The 27071-nt window shown below is 30.2% G+C and overlaps 4 protein-coding genes across 4 annotated transcripts in view; 3 read left to right on the top strand and 1 right to left on the bottom strand.

The window, feature by feature from the left end:
* The window catches only part of LOC122513097, a 190944-nt gene extending 190783 nt beyond the window's left edge, over positions 1-161 (top strand). The window contains exon 6 of the mRNA XM_043629347.1: positions 26-161. The gene's annotated coding sequence lies outside the window, so the exon portion shown is untranslated. The remainder of the gene's footprint in view (positions 1-25) is intronic.
* LOC122513098 overlaps positions 1-27071 on the bottom strand; it is a 162233-nt gene that overhangs the window by 134287 nt on the left and 875 nt on the right. The gene's annotated exons all lie outside the window — the stretch shown is intronic.
* On the top strand, positions 74-1623 carry LOC122513099. The gene is made up of 5 exons (XM_043629350.1): positions 74-164; positions 313-501; positions 607-820; positions 895-991; positions 1298-1623. Exons 2-5 carry the CDS (start codon positions 313-315, stop codon positions 1347-1349), a joined length of 552 nt encoding a protein of 183 aa, XP_043485285.1. The 5' UTR covers positions 74-164; the 3' UTR covers positions 1350-1623.
* LOC122513101 lies at positions 1364-22776 on the top strand. The gene is made up of 3 exons (XM_043629351.1): positions 1364-1529; positions 1618-1767; positions 22748-22776. Exons 1-3 carry the CDS (start codon positions 1364-1366, stop codon positions 22774-22776), a joined length of 345 nt encoding a protein of 114 aa, XP_043485286.1.

The following is a 27071-nucleotide window of genomic DNA, read 5'->3' as shown; positions in this document are numbered from 1 at the left end:
ATTTACCATTAGAATTTCTTTTTAGGAACTGAAGAAAGTGTTACAAATTATATGGTGGCTAAAAAAATAAGAGAATTGTAATTCCTAATTACAAAGGTTTGGAGTCTGCGTCCTCTGATACAGAAACTGACCTTGAGAATCAAAAGAAGAACCTTAAACGCAAGGTATATAGCATGTTTTTTATATATTTTTTCTTTAAAATGTTTTCCTTTGTACGGCATAACATTTCTATACAAAAATTATTTTTTTATTCAGCTATTACCTTAAAAATTATTTTGATTACAACCATTGTCTTTAATGTGACATTTACAGATGAATAAAAATGATAATGAAAACATTTTGCTACAAAAGCTGTCAAAATTAAAATCAGTAGGTGAAACGTCGGCCTCAAATATGACAAAGCCCGAAACCGAAATGCATAATATGACTAAGGCTGTAGTACGCGTGGTTAAACTAGCTACTTCTAAACCACCAATAAATGAAGTAAAGAAAACATCAAAGGTAAGTTCTACATTTGTCTATATGAAACACATAGAATATGTACTTAGAATTAGGTCAAATTGAATAATAATGATAATAAACACAAATTATTATATGTACTTCTAGCAAATTCCAAAAGAAGATGTACAATCTGAAGGTTCAACAGTTAATGCATTAAAATTAAAATTAAAAGAGAAGGAACAGCAGATTAAGAAATTGTTGCTAGAGAATGCTAAGCTAAAAAGTCAATTGCGTGATGAAATGGATCAAAAAAATATTCTATTTTCTTTGAATGTTGAGTTACAAAGGAAAGTAATAGGGCAGTTTTCAAATATACAATGTAAGTGTTAGTTGTCCATAGCTTAAATAGCATTTATCTTGTACTTAAAATCTAATAATTTAAAATTTTTACAGCATATTTACAAGATTTGACTACGGAAGTAACAGAAGTAGCAAACGCAAGTGCGGAAAGGAATGTGCAGATAAAAGCGGTGCAATTCGAGGAGAAGAGGTAACAGTTGAAGTAATTAAATAATTTCTTACACTAATATCCTATAATCTCCAAAAAGTATTTAAAGTTTATATCAGGGAATAAGCCTTTTTAAAATTTATAAAACTAAAAAATATTTTATCACATTTGTCACTATATGTATATGTAAGAATATTATTACAATTTAGTAGCATATTTGGTTTTTGAAGAAAGTTATATTTCATAACTCTAATCAATCACTAATTGCGACCTTCTTTGTAGAAAGATAATTCAATAGAAATATTTAAATTAAACATTAATACATGTTTAAAATATTCATTTTCACAGATTCATTTGGGCCGTAATATTTGGATTAAAAAGACATGTTATGATGCAATAGCAGGAAGGTCCCGAATGACACCATCTTTATTTGTTAAGGAAATTGCAATCACAGTATTTGGAATTGAGGCATTACGTGCAAGCACAGTGACAGGTGGCTTATCCAATAGAATTAAAAATAAGTTTCCTAATGCAAAACCACCCTCAAAGTTGGATTCTATTAAAATAATGGCAATTAGAGGTAAGAAAAATTGCCATCAAAACTTTTTAGAAAATTATTGAAAATTTTGTTTGAAATGTAAACTTTACTTTTTTTTTATCAATGATAGACATTACCTCCTTTTGGATTAAAAACATTTCAAAAAAAGATGCCAATTTTGCCGAAATGGAGAAACTAAAAGTTTCAAATTATATATCTCACAAAATCTCAGAGCTTAAGAAAAAAGATAAAAAATTACAGAATATAATTGGAAGTGAAGGTAAACATACATTTTTTATTGCGTTTTAATAAAGGAATTTTTTAAAATGTTTGATTAAATAATTATATTTTTTGTAGATAATGAAAAAAATTGGACAAGTGCGAGTTGTACTCGCACTGCAATGGCGGGTTCCGTACACAAATATTAAAACAATACTTGCAACATTTATCGGTAATTGGTAGAATTAAAATAAACAATTAAAAAAATATATTAAAATCATTTGATAAAAAAGAATAACAATTGAAGTTTTTTTAAAGGACCTTAATTTTATAAATAATAAAGTGGATAATTTTGTGGCCTTTGGTCCAAGAAGATGTAGTTTTTTAGTGTATAAATTTAATATTTATTCTCAAATGCATTTTCGCCATACAACATGGCTCATCAGGACTACAAAAGAAATATAGGAAAATATTCTTAGCATTATAGGCATTTCCAACATAAGACATAAAAAAAGATAGCAGACGACTTGCCGCATTATAATGGAAAACATAAATTTAAATAAGAATTTATTATTATGGAGATTTGATAGTACGAAAGTTCCCGGTTAAAATTGACATCGGAACAAGTGACACTTCCAGGGTTTTACGACGATCGCTTTGTGAAAAACCTAACAAACAAAATTATTCCTAACAATGTACTCGACATTTTATCCTTGGGTGGAAATTTTGCACCCCCTATAATTAATAAATCTAATTTTCCTTTAAAAAATATACTAACTAACATTGAATGTGGTAATTTGAGAATTAGTCCAATGGACCTAAATCACTTAAGATCAAATTTAACTTTCTCTATAAAAAAATATATCATTTCTAAAATCATTTGGAGTCCTAATGATAAATATTTAGATTACAAAATTGAAAAAACAAAAAAATTCATTAAAAATAATCCAGAACTGCTCTTTACTAAATCCGATAAAGGAAACGTCACGTTAATTGAAAAAAAGTTTTATAACGAAAGAATCGAACAACTCCTAAGTGACAACGACACCTATGTCCAAGTTAAAAACCCCACAAATTCCATCCAATCTACCCTTAACAACATGGTTGATGATTGGTGGTGTGCATCGGTGATTGATGATAAAACTAAAAAATTTTTAGAAAGAAAAAATAGTCTACCACCTAGATTCTATGGTCTAATAAAAATTCATAAGGAAAATTTTCCTGTTAGACCAGTCACTTCTTTTATAAACTCACCACTTTATAACATTTCTCAATTTTTAGGATCAATAATTAACAAAATAACATGCAAATCTAAACGCATTATAAAAAACAGCGATGAATTAATTAAACAAATTAAACATTTCCCGATCCCCGACACACACACACTAGTCTCCTTAGATGCAATTGCCATGTTCTCGAACATTGATCCCTCAATTGTACTTGATCTTATAAAGAAAAAATGGGATGCGTTAAAAGACTTTACAAAATTAAATTGTGCACAGTTCCTTCAAGCAGTAGATTTTTGTACAAGTAATGCCTATTTTCAATACAACTATAATTATTACAAACAAAAATTTGGTACACCAATGGGCTCACCAATATCCTCGTCCATAGCTGAAATTGTAATGCAGGACATAGAAGAAAATATCCTAAAGAATAGCTCATTGCAAGTCCTTTTTTATTTTCGCTATGTCGATGACACCATTTTGTGTATCAAAAAATCGAAGATAAACAACATCTTGAGTGACTTTAATAAAATAGGTGGTTCTTTACAGTTTACACTAGAAGAATCAAAAAACAAAGAAATAAATTTTTTAGATTTAAAATTAACTTTTTCTAAGGGGTTCATTGAAATAAATTGGTATCAAAAACCAATTGCTTCCGGCCGTTGTCTAAACTATTACTCAAATCACCACATAAATATAAAAAAAGCTATTGTCTTTTCGCTTACCGACAAAGCAATTAAGTATTCTGAACCACACTATCAAAAAGAGAATTTAAATATTGTCTTTCAAATACTAATAAAGAATAATTACCCTTATGGTTTTATTAAATGTAATATGGAAAGAAGAATCAATGTTATAAACATACAAGAAAAGCAAAATAATAATTATCGGGAAAAAAATTATGATATTTTTAGAACATTGGTTATTCCATATATTCCTGACATGGCACAATCTATAATTTGTTTATGTAAAGCATTAAAAATCTCGGTCAATTTTTCAACCCCTAATAAATTTCAAAATTTCCTATTACCTTCACCTAAGGATAAAATTCCGAAATTTGAAAAAACTAATGTAATCTACAAAGTTTCTTGTGAAAATTGTAATGGAGTGTATCTTAATGTGGAAGCTTTGATTCAGAAGACTGCTGATTTTTCGTTATTATAAATTTTTTAGACAAATATTTTATAGATAATTTTGTTCATGATTTTGAGAAATGTGGGGGTAGCGGAGAGTGGGGCAAGATGGGGTACGTAAGGTTTAAAGCGCAAAAAAGCAAAAATTATCGAATATATATTTTATTATTTTACATATTTAATAACCATCTTTGGGAATCAGTCTTTAGTAATAAAGGCGTACAAAGGCCATCTGTTTCTTAAAAAATCATAAAATTAATAATATGGAAAAAATTGCAAATCTCCCCATCTTCCCCCACCGGCGCGGTACTAAAAAAGCAACCTATTTCTGTTGACAAATTTTACAAGTAAAGGTTGCATCTTCATCTTCGACATCGACAACAGCACAACTGCACAAAGCCCATTGGCCGAAGACAGAACAAGCAGCCCAGCCTTCATTTGAGTATAAATAATAACCATTACAATAGAGACAAGGTGTATTTTCCACTTTACCATCGCTAATTGATGATTTAACCTGACAAGCTTTTTTCTTTTTGGTCACTCTTATTTTATTCAGTCTTGATTTTAGTAGTTTTCTTAACTTCTCTTATTTCTCTTTTTTTTGCTTAATTTGTGAACCCCGTCTTCCCCCACTCTCCCCTACCCCATCTTGCCCGCACCTACGAAATTGAATAAAATGATTAATTACTACAATTTACGATTCAACAAAGAAAAAAACATATGCTTTCCTTCTTCTGTAACCCTTGCCAGTTATAAAAAATTTTATATAGTTCATTAACTATTATTCTTAAATAAATAAACACCTCCTAAAAATAGTGAAAAATTCCCAAGAAAATCGTCGAAAACAGTTTTTTTAGTAAAACAGATAAAAGATTTGTTCTTATGGCTTTTAGGTTTTGTAAACAAGAAACTATCGTCTCGGTGCAGTATTATGTAAAATATAATCGCGATTGGTTAATTCGTTTGTTAAATAGGGCCGGTACCCCGTCTTGCCCCACTCTCCCCTATAAGTTCCAAAAATCACTTTTTAGTTTTTGTAAATACAACTGTTTTAAAAAATGATTGGATTGGTTTAAAATTTGTTACTCAGGGGTTTCGGGGTCCCTGATTGCGAATATGATGACAAAATAAAAAAAATCTGTGGACAGATTCGTAATCAGCGACCCCAAAACCCCTCGAGTAACGAGTTTCAGGCAAATTGAATCGATTTTTAAAAGTCGATCGCCATATTGGATCCAACATTTTGAGTTTTGAAAATCTGACGTCATATTCGTAATCAGCGATCCCGAAAACCCCCGAGTATCAAATTCTTAGCGAATCCAATCATTTTTTTAAATAGTTGTATTTAGGTCAATTTGTACACTGTAAAAAATTTGGGGAATATTCACTAACTTTTTATGATGAATATTACACATTTTTTGGGAAAAGTACTTTTCCCAAAAAAATTGGTGAATATCTCTTAAAATTTGGTGAAAATTTTACAAAATTCTAATGAATATAATTTTCCCCAAAAAGTTGATGAATATTCCCCAGATTTTAAGGAATACTTTTTATAAATTGGTGAATATTCACTAACTTTTTAGGGAAAAACATATTCAACAAAATATTAATTAATTTTCAACAACTTTTTATTTAATTAAAATTACTTTTATTTGATTTAATTTTATTTACATATTTTCCACCGAATCCTAAAAAAGTCAGCCAAGCTTCTCGAGTTAAGTTTTTAGAGAAATAAATTATTACGGAATATTTATTGCCTTTAGACTTATAATTATGTTAACATTATTTAATTAAATTACATAATATATCCAATAGTTTTTTCAAAATAAAATTTGTGGATTAATAAAATATGAAAGTTAGGAAAAAAATACTTTTTGTGCATTTTTATTAACAAAAAATGTTTACTTATTTCATTGTAAAATTGAATGAGTTTCAAAAATTAGTTATGTATATACTATATTTTGTAAATATTTTCGTTTTGAAGAAAAAATAAAAGATGCTTTAGGGAAGAATATTCGCTTTTTAGAAAATATGTTTAACATGTGGTTTCTTAGGATGACCAACTATACTGGTTTCTTGTTACAAAAGAGTCTATTGTATGAGTTTTTCGGTGCCTGTTTTTTTCGTATAGTTTTATTAAGATAGAAAGATGGGGGATTGAAAAGTGCAGAAGAAAAATTTAGAGATCTCAAATATTTTCCACAAAATTTCCGAATGTCAGCATTCGCCGCGTCAGTTGCTCTTAAGCATTTGCTAGAGTCGAATCTACATCTTTCGTGCTAAAAATTTTTTTTGTGTAAGTGAAGTTTTAAAATTGTGAAAAATTTATGGATTATCTTTAAAGAATACGTATTAGGTAGGTAAATAATATTTAATAACGATAAGTTAATAGTAACTGCGCTCCGTTGATCGTAATGAGCGAAATGGAATAAGACTAATTATTGATTTAATAAATCTTTTAACAACTTTTCAGAATGTTATTGGATATTAATCTCATGAAAGGACAAGAAAGTGGATGAAAAATACAAGAAAAATGGTCAGCGATGCAAAGTCTGACTGATTGATAAATAACATAATAGATTTTAATGGAAATTTTTGTACTTTAAAAAATATATTATCATATATATATTATAAGAAAATAAAATAATATTGTATTATATTATTTGTATATTATTATTATTATTATTATTATTATTATTATTATTATTATTATTATTATTACACGGAGAAAATTTATTCCTGAAATTTTACTGAATTTAGTTCGGTAAAACTGGGATGAAGTGTCAAAACAGTAATTTTTCAAGAACTAGACTGTAAAAGAAATTGCATTGAAAAATAATGTAAAAATCATAAAGCTAACGATACACCCAGGTGCGAATTTAGGTTGGCCGCCAGAGTTTGAAGGTTGGCCTAACTTTGGCAAGCAAAGTTTTGGTTGCCAGAGTTTGCCCAACTTTGGCAAGTACTTGTGCCCACAGTTGGCCCGACTTTGCAAGCCAACCATTAAATGCAGAGTTTAACCAACCGTCAGGCCAACTTTGGCGACAAAGGTTGGCCCAACGGTTGGCAAAACTATGTGAAACGCAGTTTAATTGACTTAAACCTTCTTGGTTGGCCGAACTCTGGGCCACGGTTGGCCCAACGGTTGGCAAAACTCTGTGAAACGCAGTTTAATTGACTTGATTTTTCTTGGTTGGCCGAACTCTGGGCAACGGTTGGCAAAACTCTAGAAACGCAGTTTAAATGACTTAAACTTTCTTGGTTGGCCGAACTCTGGGCAACGGTTGGCCCAACGGTTGGCAAAACTCTAGAAACGCAGTTTAAATGACTTAAACTTTCTTGGTTGGCCGAACTCTGGGCCACGGTTGGCCCAACGATTGGCAAAACTATGTGAAACACAGTTTAATTGACTTAAACTTTCTTGGTTGGCCGAACTTTGGGCCACGGTTGGCCCGACGGTGGGCAAAACTTTGTGAAACACAGTTTAATTGACTTAAACTTTCTTGGTTGTCCGAACTCTGGCCCACGGTTGGCCCAACGGTTGGCAAAACTCTAGAAACGCAGTTTCATTGACTTAAACTTTCTTGGTCGGCCGAACTTTGGGCCACGGTTGGCCCGACGGTGGGCAAAACTTTGTGAAACGCAGTTTAATTGACTTGATTTTTCTTGGTTGGCCGAACTCTGGTCCACGGTTGGCCCAACGGTTGGCAAAACTTTGTCAAATGCGGTTTAAATGACTTAAACTTTCTTGGTTGGCCGAACTCTGGGCCACGGTTGGCCCGACTGTTGCAGCTTAAATATACATTTTGCGTTATGCACTCCCATGTGAGCGTAGCGTAGTGGTCAGTGTATAAGTCTTCGGTGCGTTAGGTTAGGGGTTCGATCCCAGCGAGCGATAGATATTTTCGAAAATGTATGTATGAGATTGTGTTTAATAATAATAGGGTAAGGTTATATCTGATGCCCCGCTAATAATAACGTGTTAATTGTTTAAATAATGTAGTTTTTTAATAATTTTTTACCTTTGGCTGTTGAAGTTGGCCAAACTTTGAAAATTGTGGTTGGCCCAACTTACGCATCTAAAGTTGTGCCAACTTTGGCGTCAGTCTTTGGACCAACCATTGAAATGTATAGTTGGCACAACATATGCATTGTAAGTTGGGCCAACTTCCTTATGAGTTGTCGGACCAACCATCGTCGCCATTAGACGGTCGCCGTTATCATCTGTATGGTTGGCCCAACCTCTGGCACGAGAAGTTGGACCGACTTTGTAAAAGTTGGCCCAACTATGGGCCGACCAAAAAATCGCACCTGGGCATGTATTAGCGCTTCACTTACAGTTCGGTAAAACGTAAGCCAAGTGCTCGCTACATTCATATTTATTGAATAGTTCGGTAAAACGTAAGATAAAGTCTTCGGTAAAACTGACGAGTTGCAATTTATTGAATAGTTCGGTAAAACGTAAGATAAAGTCTTCGGTAAAACTGACGAGTTGCAATTTACTGAAAGTTCGGTAAAACTTGAAGAACAAAAATAAAAAATAATGTTACTTCAGTAGATCTATATTAATACTGCCGTAACTCTCAATTTACCTACTTTAATCACTACCTAAACCCCCTACAATTGTTTGCGAACAAATACTAATTGATACACCTGCCTACAGTACATTCTAAACGCATACACTAATACACACATCACATTAATGCTTCAGAAAGTTTCAACTGTCCTTATATATTAATCTCAATTTTATTTCACCGCTTGTGAGAAAGATTCAAATTAATAAACTATCGTTGTACAAAATTAAAAATTATTTATATTAATGAATCATTTCTAACTATATTCAAGGTCAATTTATGAAATATTTTTAAATTATGTTTTTATTATTATAAAGAAAAATGTTTAAATTTGTATTTAATGGAATAAAACAATAATTTATGAAAATCCTTATCATTCTCAAATTTTTGTGTTTAAAATTAAAAATATACATATTAAAAGTGCAAGTTGGAAATTATTAAATTAATTAATAGAAAATTAATCTTTCTGAAATATTAAATAATAATTGTGAGGTATTAAAAAGCGAAAAGGAAATAAGCAAGTAAGCAAATAAGGAATAAAGTAAGCAAGAAGGAAATAAGCAAGTAAGAAAGTAAGCAAATCAGAAAGTAAGTAATCGAGAAGGAAATGAGCAAGTAAGAAAAGTAAGCAAGGAGGAAATAAGCAAGTAAGCAAAGTAAGCAAGAAGGAAATAAGAAAGTAAGCAAGCAAGCATATAAGGAAGTAAGTAAGCAAAAAGGAAACAAGCAAGTAAGCAAGAAGGAAATTAGGAAGTAAGCAAATAAGTAGGTAAGCAAGTAAGCAAAGTAAGCAAGAAAGAAATAAGTAAGTAGGGGAGACCGGGGCGTAATGGCTAAGGGGCGTAATGAATAATTGTAATTTGTTTAAAAACCGTAAATCGTAATAATTTCGCACAATAGACAAGTTATTGTACTTGGTATACTGCAAGTTTGTCGGAAGTTTCATTAATATTTAATCATTATTGTAAGAAATATAGTAGAAAAACTATTTTTGACATACGAAAGTAACTTTTCAAAATTTTCGTTTTTTCGTTCTATTTTTTTCAAAAATAGCTTTAAAAAAAACTGAAATGAGGTTTCGATCTTGACACGTTTGTTTTTAAGGGACAATTCGAGATTTTTGATTCACACTTCCGGTATTGTTAAAGAAAAGCCAAATATTTGCCGAGTACCCCAGGGGCGTAATGGCTAGTTTTTCCCGGGGCGTGTTGGCTAATGCAATACGCTATATGTATAAAAAGCAACCTACCATATCGGCGAAGTGTAGGTTTGTTTTCGCGGTTACTTGTCACTTAGTTTAAGTATGTTTAGGTGTTTTTATCAAAATTTTTAAGTTTTGGTCTAAAATTTACAAATAGTAGATTTCAAGCTACGATTATAAAGAGAAATTACAAAAAAATGAAGAGAGTGCCAATATCACAGGTTATTATTGAAAAAGCGATAGGAGAAGTATTGCTAAATAAAAATTGCACTCACTGAATACCCAGGAACCTTAATTTACAATATACAATAAGATTGGAAACTGTAGATAATAATTAGCAATCATTATTCATTACGCCCCGGGAGTTATCCATTACGCCCCGGTTCGGGCCGTATTTTGGAGTTCTGCATTGCTCCAGAAAAACTGTTGTAGAATAAAAAATAAGAGTCATATCGGAACGTTTGTAGTCTTAAAAGAAAGCTGAGATACCAGAGTAACTTTTATGGGAGATAAACATTCAATTAGAACAAAAATGTCCGAGTAAAACCACAAAGAGTGAAAAGTTAGCCATTACGCCCCGGTCTCCCCTAAGTATGCAAATAAGAAAGTAAGCTAGTAAGCAAGCAAGTTATTTCCTTTTTGCTTACTTGCTTACCTACTTATTTACTTACTTACATACTTACTTATATGTTTAATTGATAACTTATTTATTTCCTTTTTGCTTACTTACTTATGTTTACTTGCTTACTTACTTGCTTACTTACTTACTATTATTCATGTTTAATTAAAATGAATAAATTATATGTTAAAAAAATAAGTATGTTATTGCTATTTTATATTTTCTTTTTATATGATTTGAAAGCATTTATTACATATTTCGATACCTCAGTGTGATACAATCCTATCTTCTGGTAATACTTTAAACTGTCCCATCTCGAGGTGATGTTTTGTACCGTGCTATCTATAATTTGACAGATTGTGGTATGAATAAAAAAAATAAATTACGGTACTTAAAATATTGATTACATTCAAAACATTAATTTTTTTATATTTTAAGAGATACTTTTTATCATAATATATAAAAATTTAGTGTGAATTAATAAAATTTAACCACTTTAATGCATTTAGAAAACAGCTAATACATTAACCCTACTTTTTGACAGCACGATACAAAGTATCACCTGAAGATAGGACTGTACAAAATATTACCAGAAGATAGGACTGTATTACATTGAAGTATCGATTTGGCAATTAATAAGTGTTTAAAATAATTAATTAATTGAATTTTAATTTAAATAATAATAAAATGATTATTAATTAAGTCTAAATAAGTTGGAAAAATCAACTATTAGTGTGAAAGTCTTACATTTGACTGCGGGACACTTGAAATAAAGTATTTTAATCCAGAAAACTAAAACTTTAGGCAAGTCAAGGAAGTTTTACCGAACTATTCCTGAAAACTAACACTTTAGGCAAGTCAAGAAAGTCTTACCGAACTATTCCTGAAACGTTAGTGCCCATCAAGGAGGTATTTATTTAATTTACATTAAACGTTCAGTTTCAATTTTTTTTAACTTTTATAGTACTAGTTCTTAAGGAATAAAGATATCACATTAGATTTTAAATATTGTTACCGAAAAAATAATATAAAAATTATTAAAAATTACGATTATGCTACTATATCCCAACTTTATTGAAAAATTCGGTAAAATATAAGGAACAAATTTTCTCCGTGTATTATTGTATATAATAATGTATTATAACTTAAGATTACCTTAAGTATTGCAACTAATAAAAAATATATATTAGTTTTCATTTAAACACATGGTTTCATTTTTAAGTAAATATATAATAAAATTTAATTTAATCCACATAATCCTGAAGAAAATATACCAAAAATATAGTATAACAATTACAAACATTTGTGAAATTTCTCTAAAACTCTAGTAAAAATCCATCAAAATATTGTAGGGAACATTCACAAATATTTAAGGAAATTTGATTGAAAATTCACCACAAAATTTTAGGAAAACGTTACCAATATTTGTGGATTTTTTCAAAACTGTTGTTGAAAATTCACCAACAAAATTACAGAATATTCATAAAAATTTGTGAAATTTCCACAAAATTTCCTGGGTAAACTTTTCACCAAAATCTTGGTGAATATTTCACAAAATTTTGGGGAAAATTTTGGGACATATTCCACAAAATGCCTTCAAAGTTGCGTCAACAGAATTTTGGGGAATTTTCACCACAAAATTTTTTACAGTGTATGCAGAACAATGTTGAAAAATCAATTTTGACAGTTAACTTAGTTTGTTGTTGTCAATATCGCTATATTTTCGTAAAGTAGAGGGTTCAAGCTTTAATTTAACTCATATGACAAGTCTCTAGCACGTCGGATTTACCCAGTAGAAATTTTCAAAAACTACTAAAAAATTATTTTTGGGTATTTTACCCCAAATTTTCTCAAAATCCTGACGTGATGGGAGGTTTTAGTTAAATGTTAATTTGGATTTAGCGCACCAAAAGCTACGGTAAATGACTTCTCGATCTCAGACAACGGAAATTTTTATTTTTTTGAAGGCTTCTGAAATTATATATATTCATATATGTAGCACTTTAACATGTGACAGACGTGTCCAAACTCAAGGCTTACATACTGCTTCTGTGTTCAAGTCACTATATATATGGGAGCATGCTTTTTTTTCTTAGCTACTACTTTTTTTAAAAGTTTTAATGTTTAATTTATTATTTTTGAGGTGATATTATGACTTAGGTTGGATGTTATATGAACATTTAAATTATGCGATGTTCCTAAAACCAAAGATGTCATAGCATAATTTTTTATTTACACGACTTTTATAATAGAATGACTTGACTCTTGAGGTTATGTTTTAACCGGGAACTTTCGTACTGTCAAATCTCCATAATAATAAATTCTTATTTAAATTTATGTTTTCCATTATAATGCGGTAAGTCGTCTGCTATCTTTTTTTATGTCTTATGTTGGAAATGCCTATAATGCTAAGAATATTTGCCTATATTTCTTTTGTAGTCCTGATGAGCCATGTTCTATGGCGAAAATGCATTTGAGAATAAATATTAAATTTATACACTAAAAAACTACATCTTCTTGGACCAAAGGCCACAAAATTATCCACTTTATTATTTATAAAAAAGAATAACTAAAAAATTAAAGTATTGTATATATCTAATATTGTAAACAATAATAAGCAGAGGAACTATAATTTTGAAAATTTTGTTCCTCTGCTTATTATTGTTTACAATATTAGATATACAATACTTTAATTTTTTTTAGTTATTTCTTCTTATCAAATGATTTTAATATATTTTTTTAATTGTTTATTTTAATTCTACTAATTACCGACAAATGTTGCAAGTATTGTTTTAATATTTGTGTACGGAACCCGCCATTGCAGTGCGAGTACAACTCGCACTTGTCCAATTTTTTTTTATTTTTAGTTAAGAAATTAAAGTCAGAAAACAATCTCTCATTTATTCTCATAAAATTTCACTCTTCCTTAAAATATTTAATGCCACGTGTTTAAACTAAAAAAAATTAAAAAAAAATTTTTTTTTTTGAAAAGTTTCTTAAATAAATTTTTTGTCGTCAGACTGTAATAATACATCAGGATACCAATTTCCAGCTCATTAGGTCAAATAATGTAAAAGTTAGGGAAAACAAATTTTTTTTTTTAATTTTTTAGTTTTTCCTTGACAACGCTATGGCCATCATTACATATCAAGTTCTCTATATTTTTCCTGTAATATTCGAGTAAAAATACACCAGCATGCAAAATTTCAGCTCTCCATGTCGAATAGTTTAGAAGTTAAGGGGGGGGAATGGTCACTTTTTATGCATTTTTTGCCAAAAATCTTGTTATTTCCTTGACAACGCAATGCCCATCACGTCCAATTACATTCGCTATATTTTTCCTGTAATCTACGAGTGAAAATACATATCTGGACCAAATTTGAGCTCTTTAGGTCAAGTAGTTTAGCCGCTAGGGGGGGACACGATTTGGCTACGGACAACAGAGTCTCACCAATAGGTTTCCGCCGATACACCGTAGGTGTACGGAACCCTAAAAATGGGGTTTTGAAGAATAATTTAGATCCAGAATTAAGTGATGAAGATTTGCAAGATGATATGCAACTTGTAGATCATATAACAGATCATCCAGAAGGAAAAGACCATCTATAAGTATTGAAAATAAATAAGGTTCCTGAAGTTCCCAGTAATAAGTGGTGAATTAAAGTGGATTGGTACTTTTATGCTCTTAAATTCCAAACCAATTCCGTTTTTGTCCGCAATCTTAATGAATTCCTTTTCTATTGTTAAATTGATAATTTCTATCCAATTCAATTCTCTGTAACCACGTGACCAGAATTTGAAACCCCTTTAATGCCCTTCAAAGAATTCAATGTTAATTAAAAGGCACTAACTCCACTACAAATGATTCCCTTAAACGGCATTAATTAGGTATTTCACTTATTTACTAATGACTATTAATAACGTAATAATAAATTCATTTTATTTCTTATACTGATAAAATAATAAATATTTGTATTATTACTGTATTCTTTATTTTGAATTTAAACGCGATTCGCGCCAATTATTTGAACATCCGCTTCCGGATACCCACCACCAATCACCGTTCACCTTAACTTGCGTCAACTCTCCCTTGAGGATCTCTAATTTGCATTTATGTGGTTAAAAATAATGAAAATTTGTCATTTTTGGTACCTTTGGCGCCATCTCTTGGTTCTACCCTATTGAAAATCCCCACATGGGAAACCACATGGGATCCTATGTCAAAAACTATGTAAAACCCTACTTCCATGAAGGAAACCACGTGGTTTACCATGTGGTTTCCCATGTCAAACCATATGGGAAATTGAGACAGGATTTTAGTTAGGAATAGACATGGGGAATTTGAACAGTTCATCTATGCATAAAACCATACCAAATCCCACATGTTTTTCCCAGTCAAATCCTAAACCGAATCCCATGTGAAAAACAGTATCATTTATTTATAATTATTTTCCCAAGTCAATCCCCAAGTGAAAAACAGTATCATTTATTTATAATGATTTTCCCATGTAAAATCCTAAACCAAATCCCATGTGAAAAACATTATCCGCCTTATTGAATATCCCTACATGGGAATCCACTTGGAATTTTACAAGGGATTTCACATAGGATTTTGTATAGGAATTGACATAGGATTTCATGCAAGATTTCACCTAGGATTTAATGAGATATCACATAGTACTTTATTCAAGATCCAATGAAGAAATTTTCAAAGGATTAAAAATTATTTAATAAAAAATTAAATAATAAATAGTATTAGTGTTACAAGTCATCAAAAAAGTAAAAAAACGATCATTTGAAACACGTCCTCTCTGCTACAGGTTCTCAGCTTTTATATACTTGCAGAATCGTCTCAACAGCGAGAGAACCATGTGGAATACCACGTAGGATTCTATGTGGTTTCCTACGTGGGGATTTACATGGGATTTTACTTAGGAATTCATTTGGGAATTTATTTCTACTTAAATTCCTAAGTAAAATCCCATGTAAATCCCCACGTAGGAAACCACATGGAATCCTACGTGGTATTTCACATGGTTTCCTTAGTAATGTTAAAGATTACTGTCGCTCCTATACTTTCACTGCTAGGTGGCGAAAGTGATTTCTCTCGCTGTTGAGACGATTCTGGAAGTATATAAAAGCTGAGAACCTGTAGCAGAGAGGACGTGTTTCAAATGATCGTTTTTTTACTTTTTTGATGACTTGTAACACTAATACTATTTATTATTTAATTTTTTATTAAATAATTTTTAATCCTTTGAAAATTTCTTCATTGGATCTTTAATAAAATACTATGTGATATCTCATTAAATCCTATGCTAATTCCCATATAAAATCCTATGTGAAATCCCTTGTAAAATTTCAAGTGGATTCCCATGTAGGGATATTCAATAAGGCGGATAATGTTTTTCACATGGGATTTGGTTTAGGATTTGACATGGGAAAATCATTATAAATAAATGATACTGTTTTTCACTTGGGGATTGACTTGGGGAAATAATTATAAATAAATGATACTGTTTTTCACATGGGATTCGGTTTAGGATTTGACTGGGAAAAACATGTGGGATTTGGTATGGTTTTATGCATAGATGAACTGTTCAAATTCCCCATGTCTATTCCTAACTAAAATCCTGTCTCAATTTCCCATATGGTTTGACATGGGAAACCACATGGTAAACCACGTGGTTTCCTTCATGGAAGTAGGGTTTTACATGGTTTTTGACATAGGATCCCATGTGGTTTCCCATGTGGTTTCCCATATGGGTATTTTCAATAGAATATGTACCATTAAATAGCTGTCACATGTGAGTTTTTATATGCAGTGTTGCCACGTTTTTTCTGTTTGTCTATCATAAAATTAGTTTTCTTCCAGAAACTAATTAATTACTTTTAAACTAGTTAGTGAATAAAAAAGAACCTTTGTGATTAATAAAGCTTAAATCTTGACCTTCAAGATGAAATTTTTACAAAAAATTCTGAATGTTTTAAGTATTAAATTTTTAATGATAAACATGAAAATTCGTGCTCTCTCCATAAGAGGCAATGTTAGATTAAATAATTTTTAACTTGTAAACTATTTAGTGAAAAATTCTGAAATTTGGGGGATAATTTTATTAAATAAAAGCAAATCATTTCGAAAAATATCAAAAGATTCTGAATGTTTTGAATTTCTATACCATTCCTCCTTAAGCCATTTTGTTCGGTTTCGTGAGAAAAATATTGTTCGATACACTGTAAAAAAGGTAGTTAAATTTGTACTATCCCCACACTGCAAAAATAGGAGTCTTTTTTGATATCTTAAAATAAGATGTAAGATGGAAAAATGGTATCTTACATCTTAAAATAAGATGTTTTCTAAAGCATCTTACTGATATTTAAGATGCTTTATACGTTTTAGCAGTGATGAAGATATTTCTACCATCTTAGAAAAGTAAGATACTTTTTTAAGATACTTTTTTTTATAGTTTTATCTTAAATTAAGATGTTTCTGTTGCAATAAGATGTTTAGCGATAAGTTACTTGAGAATCGTAAGATGCGCCATAAGTGTGTAAGTTACTAAAAACTAAGATACATAAAGTGTTTTCCATAAGAGCCCATAGTTAACCTCAAAAACTTTTTGCCCCAAAAATACACAGAAAATGTGTACGAAGATACTTTTAACATCTTAAATTAAGATGTTTCAAGTAACTAAAAAGTGTCTACCAAAACATCTTGGAAATGACTACCAAAACATCTTAAATTAAGATACTTCTTTTTGCAGTGCAGGGGATTCTATAATTAACTCCCTTTTAGAGTTGATTTTTAACTCGAAAAATTTCACTCCCAACTCCAGTGACCGTCAACTCCCTAAATTTTTTACAGTGTACTAAGCATCGATAGGAACTTCAGGGACCTAATAAATGAGTTTTCAAAAAACAATATTAAAAATAATTGAATTTTTCAAAAGAATTTTTTTTTGAAAATATTAAAAAATAATTTAGTTTTAAAAGAATTTTAATTGAAGGATGGCATGACAAAAGGGGTCAAGCAACAATTTTTCGAAATTGAGATTTTTTTTCGAAAATCAGATAAATTCATTTACATTTCTGAAAAAGTATTTTCTTGTAAATTGTTTTTTAAACTCGTTTTTAACAAAAATAAGAATAAAAAATAGCCTAAATTTTTACTTACAATGCAATTTAGTTAAAAAACAAAAGAAATAAATATTATTATGAATAGGTTAATATGGTTAAAAATATTGCTTTCTTTTTTATATCATTAAATATATATTAAATTTCGCTGAAAAATGTTATGTTTATTTAGAAATAGTTTTATTCTTTATCTAATTTTCAATAATTTAAATATCTGTTAATTTTTAAATATTCCTGTTTGTAGTTTGCATTTGAAAATTTCTGTACTGTTTACTTTCAAAAGTTAACATTTAATTAACAATTTTCGTGAAAAGAAACAAATTTTTTTAAGCAAACTTTTTTGTATTCGATTCGTCAATTTAATATTAAAAAACTAATTTTTCAGTTTTTCTTTAAACTGTATATTTTTTTAACAATTAATTTTATAACAAAATATGCGCATTTGACGTAACCCTAAAATAGTCCACTTTTACTTATTTTTCTCACTAATATATAGGTTTATCTTCATAAATTGTATTTCTACTGGTAAAGCAAAAACATTTTTTTCGTTTCTTGTAAAATCATGAAATTGTTGCTTGACCCCTTTTGTCATGCCACCCTTCAATTATAAATACTGTATTATACAAAATTTTTCATAAATTTCATAAAAAGTCTAAAAAAAAGTAGTTTTTTCATAACTTTTAATTCAATAATAGGTAATACTAATAATTGAATTTTAAAAAATGATAACAAAACAATTCTAAGAGTGACATTTTTAAAAAATATTTTAATATAATTTTTTGAAGCTAATATATTTTTATTAATTTTAAAATTTTCATTTGAAGATTCTTTGATTAAATTTTTTAAAAATTTGCAACTAACATTTTTAAAATTTCAATTTTCAAAAATTTTAATAAAATACTTTAAAAAATTAAATTATTTTCAAATAAAACTTTATAAAAGTTTTAGTATTTAAACAAATTTTAATTATACACTGAAAAAAATAATATTGCACTGAGAAAACTGGAGTATTGGACTAAACATCTGGAGGGACAAATCGTTCATATTTGAGAGTTAGCTATTGGATAACAATCTAAATGTTCAAATTCACCATTGACAGATATTCGTGCCATTTCTCTAACAGAGGGACAAATTAACCATCTTGAGATATCCCTTCCTTATCCGGCGCGAAATAAATAAATATGGCAACCTAACCCCTAAATTAAATACATAAAATGTCAGAAAAATAATTTCGCGCGCATCAGATCGTACACATTTTCTGCGCAACTTTTAACCCTCAGATATAATGGGAGAGAATTGGGATCTGAAATACTACGATACGCCATTTAGTGAGAGCCTTGTTGTGGTAGCCATCTTTCGTTTCGTCTCTTTCTGATATACGTTCAAGAAAAAGATAAAATCCAAGATGGTTGCCACAAAAAGGCTAAGAGGTGGGTCAGTTTCACGTGATTTCAGATCCCAATATATAAGTAGATTTCCATTATCAATTCAAAATTTATTTTAGAAAGACTATTTAACTCTCTTCATTGTTACAAACCAGAATAATAAATTTATGTTGTTCCTTTTATTCGAGCTTTTGAGATGGCTCTTATTTAAATTCGGTTTGGGGAGGCACCAAGCTGCCAGGGTCTTTAAAGCCCTGTTTAATTGTGTGGGTTCGTGATCCTACTTTTAAAAGTTACCGTTTCTGCTTTGTTTTAACTCTGATAAATAATTATTTCAATTTACTTTATTTATTTCAGGAGTTTTAAAATAAATAAAATCAGATTTGGCATTCACATTAAAATTTTATTTTAACAAGATTTTAAGAAATTTACAAACTTGCACATGTTTGAAAGAGAATTAAAGTTGAAAGTAACATTAAATCATTGAAACGATACAGACTTACCGCTAAAATCCTTAATCCTACCGACAGGGCATAATTTCTTTTAGACGGCGCAGGCGCTACGCGCGCGGACTGGCCGGTCGAGAAACAGGGATCCTCCATCGGGCAAAACACAAGTTGAATGTCGAAAATTAAGTCGTCTATGCGACCAATTTTTATTTACGCGAAGTCGCGAATTTTGTGGGGCCACTGCATTGAGACGGCGCAGGTACTAAACGTACGGACTGGCCGATTAACAAACAAGATTCACAATTGTTAAATATTTAATTAATTGGAATCTCACTCAAAACAGCTCTCACTAGACTCCGTCGGTTAGAAGATTCTATTACATTTTTCGTCTGCCTTTCGCGTTGTACTTGATATGTTATACGCGGGAGTCCGACGCGCAGACGGGCTTAGTCGCGGCATTTCCTACTTTCTTGCGATCAACAGATCTGTCAGGCAGCAGCCAGGACAGGTGTTGATCGCTTGAAGAGGAAAATTGTACAGCAGCGATAGAAATTTTGCGACAAGCCTCTACTCCTTGTCCTGATGTCAAAGTGGGGTAAATTTGTCAACTACACTGAGAGAAAAGAAGGTGCACTGCTGTTCATTTGGAGGTTGTGTATCGCAATTAAAATTTGGATCAACTGCGCACTCTTGACATGGGACGCAGTGAGCTCGCATGGTCTCCATAACCTAGGTTATTTGACCATGCGGTCTCACTGCGTCCCAAGAGTCAAGAGTCAGCAGCGCGCTCTAAAGGGGCGCGTTACACGCCCCTTTAGAGTGCGCAGTTGATCCAAATTTTAATTGCTATACACAACCTCCAAATGAACAGCAGTGCACCTTCTTTTCTCTCAGTGTATAAGGATTTTTAGAATTAGAAGTAGGGAAATTCTTCAGGCCCATTGGACTTTGCACTATGCTGACGTTTCTGATTGCATGCAGTTTTCGTGAGAACGGAAACGGCGTTGTTAATTTGATACTTATCAGAAACAATTTTTATAACTAAATATATAAATTATAATTATATTGTAAAGAAAGAATTTTTTATTTATAATTATAATTTATTTATAGTTATAAGTGTTTAATATAAGTTGTATAAATAAAGTTATATTGGTCCTACATTTTATAAGTTACTAGTATATGTATTTTGCATTCATAATTATACATATACACATATACATGCAACTTACAGTCCTCCGGCATTTTATTGTTAACAATAAGTTACAATAAAATGTTTAGCTATTATCAAATTACACAGGCCGACAAGATTTACTTTCCAAGAATCAGACAATACTTTTCCGAAGGATTTCGACGTGCTGAATCCGAATTCGGCCTTAAAATAGACCTATCACGTCAGGTTTTCGAGATATTTTAACCTAAAAGTGCAAAAAACCTGTTTTTAGTCATATTTGATGTCATGTAACATCAAGAGATAATTTTTTCATTTAAAAAGTCAATATTGCGTCTAAAAGTGCTACTCTTCTTCTTTAATATCCATTTTGAAAATTTAAAAAATCTTCATTTGTCTCTGAGTAATCGTTCATTGAATTTTTTGAGTTTGGCGAATTCTTCGAAAACTAAGTAGAAACAGACAAAACTTCGATACTAAAGCAGATTTTAACTACAAACATCTAAATTTTAAATAGTTCTGAGGATTTTCGATATAACTGAATACGAATTCGATATTAGATTCACAAAATTCAAAATGGCGTATACAATATGGCAGACGATTTATTTCAAATTGATTGTATTTTCCTCAAATATGCCATTTTGAATTCTGTTAATCTGATATCGAATTTGTATTCAGTTATATCGAAAATCCTTAGAACTATTTAAAATTTAGATGTTTGTAGTTAAAATCTGCTTTATTATCGAAGTTTTGTGTTTCTACTTAGTTTTCGAAGAATTCGCCAAACTCAAAAAATTCAATGAACGATTACTCAGAGACAAATGAAGATTTTTTAAATTTTCAAAATGGATATTAAAGGGGAAGAGTAGCACTTTTAGACGCAATATTGACTTTTTAAATGAAAGAATTATCTCTTGATGTTACATGACATCAAATATGACTAAAAACAGGTTTTTTGCACTTTTAGGTTAAAATATCTCGAAAACCTGACGTGATGGGTCTATTTTGAGGCCAGATTCGGATTCAGCACGTCGAAATCCTTCGGAAAAGTATTGTCTGATTCTTGGAAAGTAAATTAAATCAAATTTTGTTGGCCTGTGTTATTTTCTGTAAATTTGGCATAGTGCATAAAACGAATAAAATATATACGCTTCATAAAGCGTTGAGTCAGCCTCCAAATGCATGTGCATTTGTTATGATATTCTAGTCCCTAAGTATGTAGGCCTAAAGGGGAAAAGGAAGGAGAGACAAGGAAAGACAATAGGAGAGACAAGGCAATGAGCAGAGGCATGTGTAGCATGCTTGTATGTGTGCCCGTAACGCGAAGAACTCAAGGGTGTGGTCGTGTTAGATCTTTTAGCCAGCGGAATCAGTGGATGTGAACGTATACACCTAGGTCGTCTTAATGCATATGTGTGAAATGCATTACCTTTAATTATTTTCAAATAGAGGTTTCTTTTATTATATAAAATTTTAAGTATTAATAATGTTTATAAATTTATGCATATAATTTATAAACAATATTATAAAATATATAGGAATTTATGTTTTATAAATTCTGTCCTATCTTTTGTAGCTTTATTAAAAAGAAAAATAATAATAAAATAGTACCTGTTAAGTACCTTGTACGTAACATTCATAAGCAAAGGAAACATACACTTTTTGAACCTCTGAATTTGACTCTCCACACGGAGAAAAAAATCAGGGCTTTGTAGCATGGAGTGGTCTGTACCTTTAGCGCATGGGCGCTTCCTTGCGGCGAAAGAACGAACTCGTACGATTGCAGCAAGGCTCCTTACTAAAATAGGGCGAGCTCTTGCTGCAATCGTACAAATTCGTTCTTTCTCCGTAAGAAAGCGCCCATGCGCTAAAGGTACAGACCACTCCATGCTAAAAAGCCCTGATTTTTTTCTCCGTGCAGTTTTCTCAGTGTGTCGATTTTGTCATACGAGTATAGTAAGGACGTATAGCTGAAACAAAAATACTGTATTTCTGTTCTTCAAATACAGTATTTGTGTTCTTCACATACATATGGCTGTTCTACACTGCGTATAGCTGAAACGGCAATACTGTAAGGCTGTCCCATATCCACCAATATAATATGTGAGTATTATCCATATTTATGGTAGTATCATAAATATATTTTTTTCAGTGTACGCCCAATGGGAAATGCCAGTGTAGTGCCGATGTTCACCACTGGCTTAGTACTCAGACGATTGTTCGGCGTATTCTAGCCGAGCCTCGACAATTAGTGCTGGCGCAGTACAGAATTTTTGTTTCGCCAAAGCTTAGACAAGCCACGGCGGCAAGTGCTGGCTGAGTATAGAAAAATTGTTCACAACGCTCTTTGCCAACATTGCTTTTTTGACATAAACTTGAAAAAAATTATAAAAAAAGTTTATAAATGTTTATAAATATAAATTTATTGAAAAAAATTAATATTTTACTTTTCAGTTGTTCATTTTTTATTCTTATTAAATTTAATAATAACAATTTAACACAATTGTCTAACTTTGTAAATAATACATTATTTAAACAAATTAAAATTATAAACAAAATTTAAACTTTAATCTCAATAATAATTTGGTTCCTATTAAAATACTATTATACTTCTTACTATGAATAAAGTAATTTAATTTAATTATTAAAAATTTAGTTTAATTTATTATTTCTAACGTATCCCTATTTTTTTCTCATCTTTGACTCAATAATTGTATGTCTGAATGATACTGAGATATTAATACTTTTCTGTACACACGTGTCGTTAGCATAGTGGTTAGAGCGTTAGTCTGTAAGTCCGTAGGTCGTAGGTTCGAATCCCCTAGTCAGCAATTTTGTTTATTTTCATAGGTTTGCGATATTTCTAGATTCCAATCGTTAGGTACTAAAATATGAAAATCTAATGCACACTTACTGTAATTGTTTATTATTTAATTTTTAAATGTTATAAACAATTTTTTTCTACTTCATTTACTATATTCATTGTTAGTCTCCATCTTTAATACAATTTCTTTAAGAAGAGAAATATTTTATGAATAATAACTATTTATTAATATTATTTACCATTTTGTTGTTAAATTATTTATAAATTAATTATGAATTTACGACTAATTAATAACAATACGGCATTTATTGCGGCAATATTCCCAGCCAGCACTGGTCCAGTGCTGCGCCAGCGCTGTCTGGCAGCACTGACAGACAGTACTTCGGCAGCGCCAGACGGCGTTATCATCCCAGTGCCATGCCAGTGCTGGCTCTCAGCCTTGCCGCCAGTGCTGCCAGTGCTGGCGCAGTACTACGCCAGTTGTAAATTTCCCATTGGGTACATTTCAAAAATAATTTTTGAAAAATTTGACTATGATTGTTATTTTACACACTATATAAAAATAGAAATAAGTTGCACTTTATACAAAAAAGTGGTTTTTTATAATGCAACATTTGGAAGAGAAATTGAAAGAGTCGAATTTTTTGCCCAAGTCCTGAGAATTTTATTAAAGAAAAAGAAAATTAAGAATATTCTCGAAATATGAATTACAAATGCATATTATTTTGCAATTTTTTTCAAAAGAATGAAGAAAATGAAAGCAACAAATGGAAAATTAATGTATACCTATATCTATACAGTAATAATTTGTCCATGTGCATCCACTTTGAGTGCTTCATACATAGCAGAGAGAGTAAATGTACTTTGATGATTCTTTCAAAAATAGTATACACTCTATAGTCCATTTGCCATTGATGTTGAAAAGCATTTGCAAAGATGTAAATGTAACGTGACAAAATAAAGATTTATAAACATAGTTATTTCAAAAATATTTCTTGTTATGTGACGTAAATATAAGGAGCATAAACTGCATATACAAAATTATTGTATATTTTATGAAGGCATACATTAATCTTGAAAATTTTTCGCCGGACAGTAATTGAAACTGACGAGCGAATAACTTTCACGTAAATATTATGCGCAGCAAGGGAAAAATTTACCTTTCACGGATTTTTCAAAAATCAACGAAAAATTTTTTAATTCCATTTGGTTTGATATTTTTGTTGTTATTTATAGAATTTAATTAATATATGTGGACGTCCACATGAAAAGGGCCCATATTGTCGGTTCTAGTTTTCGAGATAATCGCAATTGAGTAATTTTTGATCAAAATCTTAATTTTTTTTTATTTTTTATTATCAATCTACATGTTTTGACAAGTCGAATCATGCGGTTTTCATTAATTTATCGATAATTTAACTGTTTGATTTCATTGGTTCTTTAGAAAAATGAAAAGGACCATTTTGTCGGTCATTTGCAAAAGTAATCAGTATTTTAAAAATGAAGGCGTGGAAAAATTTAAAACCTCTTGATTTTTCATCTTTAAGGTGACCTGAACTGTAAACAATTCTTATCTGAATAACTTCCCAGAAGAACCAGAGATATTCATGTTAGAGTCTTTTTTTCGTAATTGTCGAAATGAAAATTTGGATATTGCGTCAATTTTTTCATAATAGAGACTGTCAAAAAATTTTAAATAAGTTTAATGTCTATTATCTTTTTCTTCAAATGACACAATAAAATTGTACCTAATCATTAATCTTGTAAAAAATGGTTTTTTAATAGAAAAACTGCCCTTTTTAGAAAAGGGCCCATATTGTCGGTTTTTCGTATTTTCAAAATTAAGAAGAGGGGGGGGGGTGATTTAAAAATTTTTAAACCTGCTGGTTTTTTATCTTCAAGGTGCCCTGAACTGGAAACAATTCTTATCTAAATAACTTCCAGGAAGAACCAGAGATACAACAATTAGTTGGTATCGCAATCTTTAATTCCGTTTTTCTCGAAATGTGGTTTTTGGCGATCTAAACTTTGAAATTCCGTAACTCAGCGAATTTTTAACCAAAAAAGTTCTAAGACCACTCAAAATTTTCCCAGGAATACGCCCATATAGATAACTCCAATAGTGCCAAAATGGGCCCTTTTCATGTGGACGTCCACATAGTTGAAAATAAACCATGTCATTTTTTGAGTTATCTAATTTTATAAAGGAATATAATTAAGTTTTTTTAAAACAAAGGAAAAAAATGTTTATAAATTCTATTTGCCAATTGCAAATTTTAATTGAAAATGAAATTGAAAATTTTCAAAGTTTTATAAAATAAAAGAAAAAATTTTACTCATAAAAATGTTCTGTTACATTTATTTACGAATTTCTTTAATTTTAAAATTATTCGAAAACATCACACTAAAAAAAAAGTTTTACTTTCAGCCTGTTTTCGAGGCTGAATTTAAGGTGTAAACGGAGTCAGCCCCATTAAACAAGGACAGACTTATGTGAAATACATGGGCTGAATTTAAGGTGTAAACGGAGTCAGACTTTTTTTTTCCTGTGATCAATAACTTCTTTTTCAAATAAATATTTAATTATTAAATATTTTTCCACAGGAATTAAAATTTTCAAAAATTTTAAATTCAAACCTTTTTGAAATTAAGCAACTTATAAAAGTTCAATTTTTCCACAAGTCAATTTCAGAATTTGTTTAAGAAGAACATTTTTATTGCTTCTTTTTGCTACAAAAGAGCATAAAAAGTAATAACTAATCATATGACAGCAATATCAATCGCGTTTTTAATTATGGTACTTTTAGAATAAAAAATTCAATTTTTTAAAATGTTTTTAATTTGATGGTGTTCGCTGCCGCTGCGCTGTTTTCGCGTTATACATCAAGTTTAAATTTGAGGTTCTTTTGTTTTTTTAATGTTTGTCTGTTAATAACTATAAAAAAAAATTTTTGTTTGCTATACATTTTTTATGACATTATTTTCATCACATAAAGATGAGAATAAAAGATATTTCATTAAAAACAAAATTTTTTTAATTTATCCGATCCGTTTGGCTAAGCCTGACCCTTAATTAAATAAGTAAATTAGTTAAATGGTTTGGTTTCATCGAAATGTAGAAAAATAAATATTAATTGACATTTTTTTATTGTCGCGTATATTTACCGAAAAACGATATTTATCCGGTAAATTATTTTTTACATTTATAATATTCCATAAAAATAAATTGCATAAAATTGTTCAAAACTTTTATAAAAATACTAAATATGTTATAAAATTTTTTTGCATTTATTTTTTTATTTGCCCTTCGATGCAGAAAAGTGTTTTAAATATAAATAAGAATGGAAAATAATAAATAAAATTATTGAAAAAATTGCAAACATAACCTAAAAAATGAAACCGCAATTGATAAAAACAATAATGACGCAAAAAGCGTATTGATATTGATTAACCAATTTATTAAAAAATGAAAATTATTTAACACTAAACATTTATTGAAATTATTAAACTTTGCAAACTTAACCTTCTAAATAATGCTGTCAAGTTGTCGAGAATATTTTGAAAAGAATGAAACGGAATGAAAACATTTTACATAAATAGAAACAAATATTGATAAAAAAGAACACATACTTAACAATAATGATAAAGTGAC

The sequence above is a fragment of the Leptopilina heterotoma genome, unplaced genomic scaffold (assembly GCF_015476425.1).
Source record: "Leptopilina heterotoma isolate Lh14 unplaced genomic scaffold, ASM1547642v1 Lhet_134, whole genome shotgun sequence".
Taxonomy (NCBI): domain Eukaryota; kingdom Metazoa; phylum Arthropoda; class Insecta; order Hymenoptera; family Figitidae; genus Leptopilina; species Leptopilina heterotoma.
The sequence above is the reverse complement of the archived record's forward strand: the minus strand, read 5'-3'. Positions and strand labels throughout refer to the sequence as shown.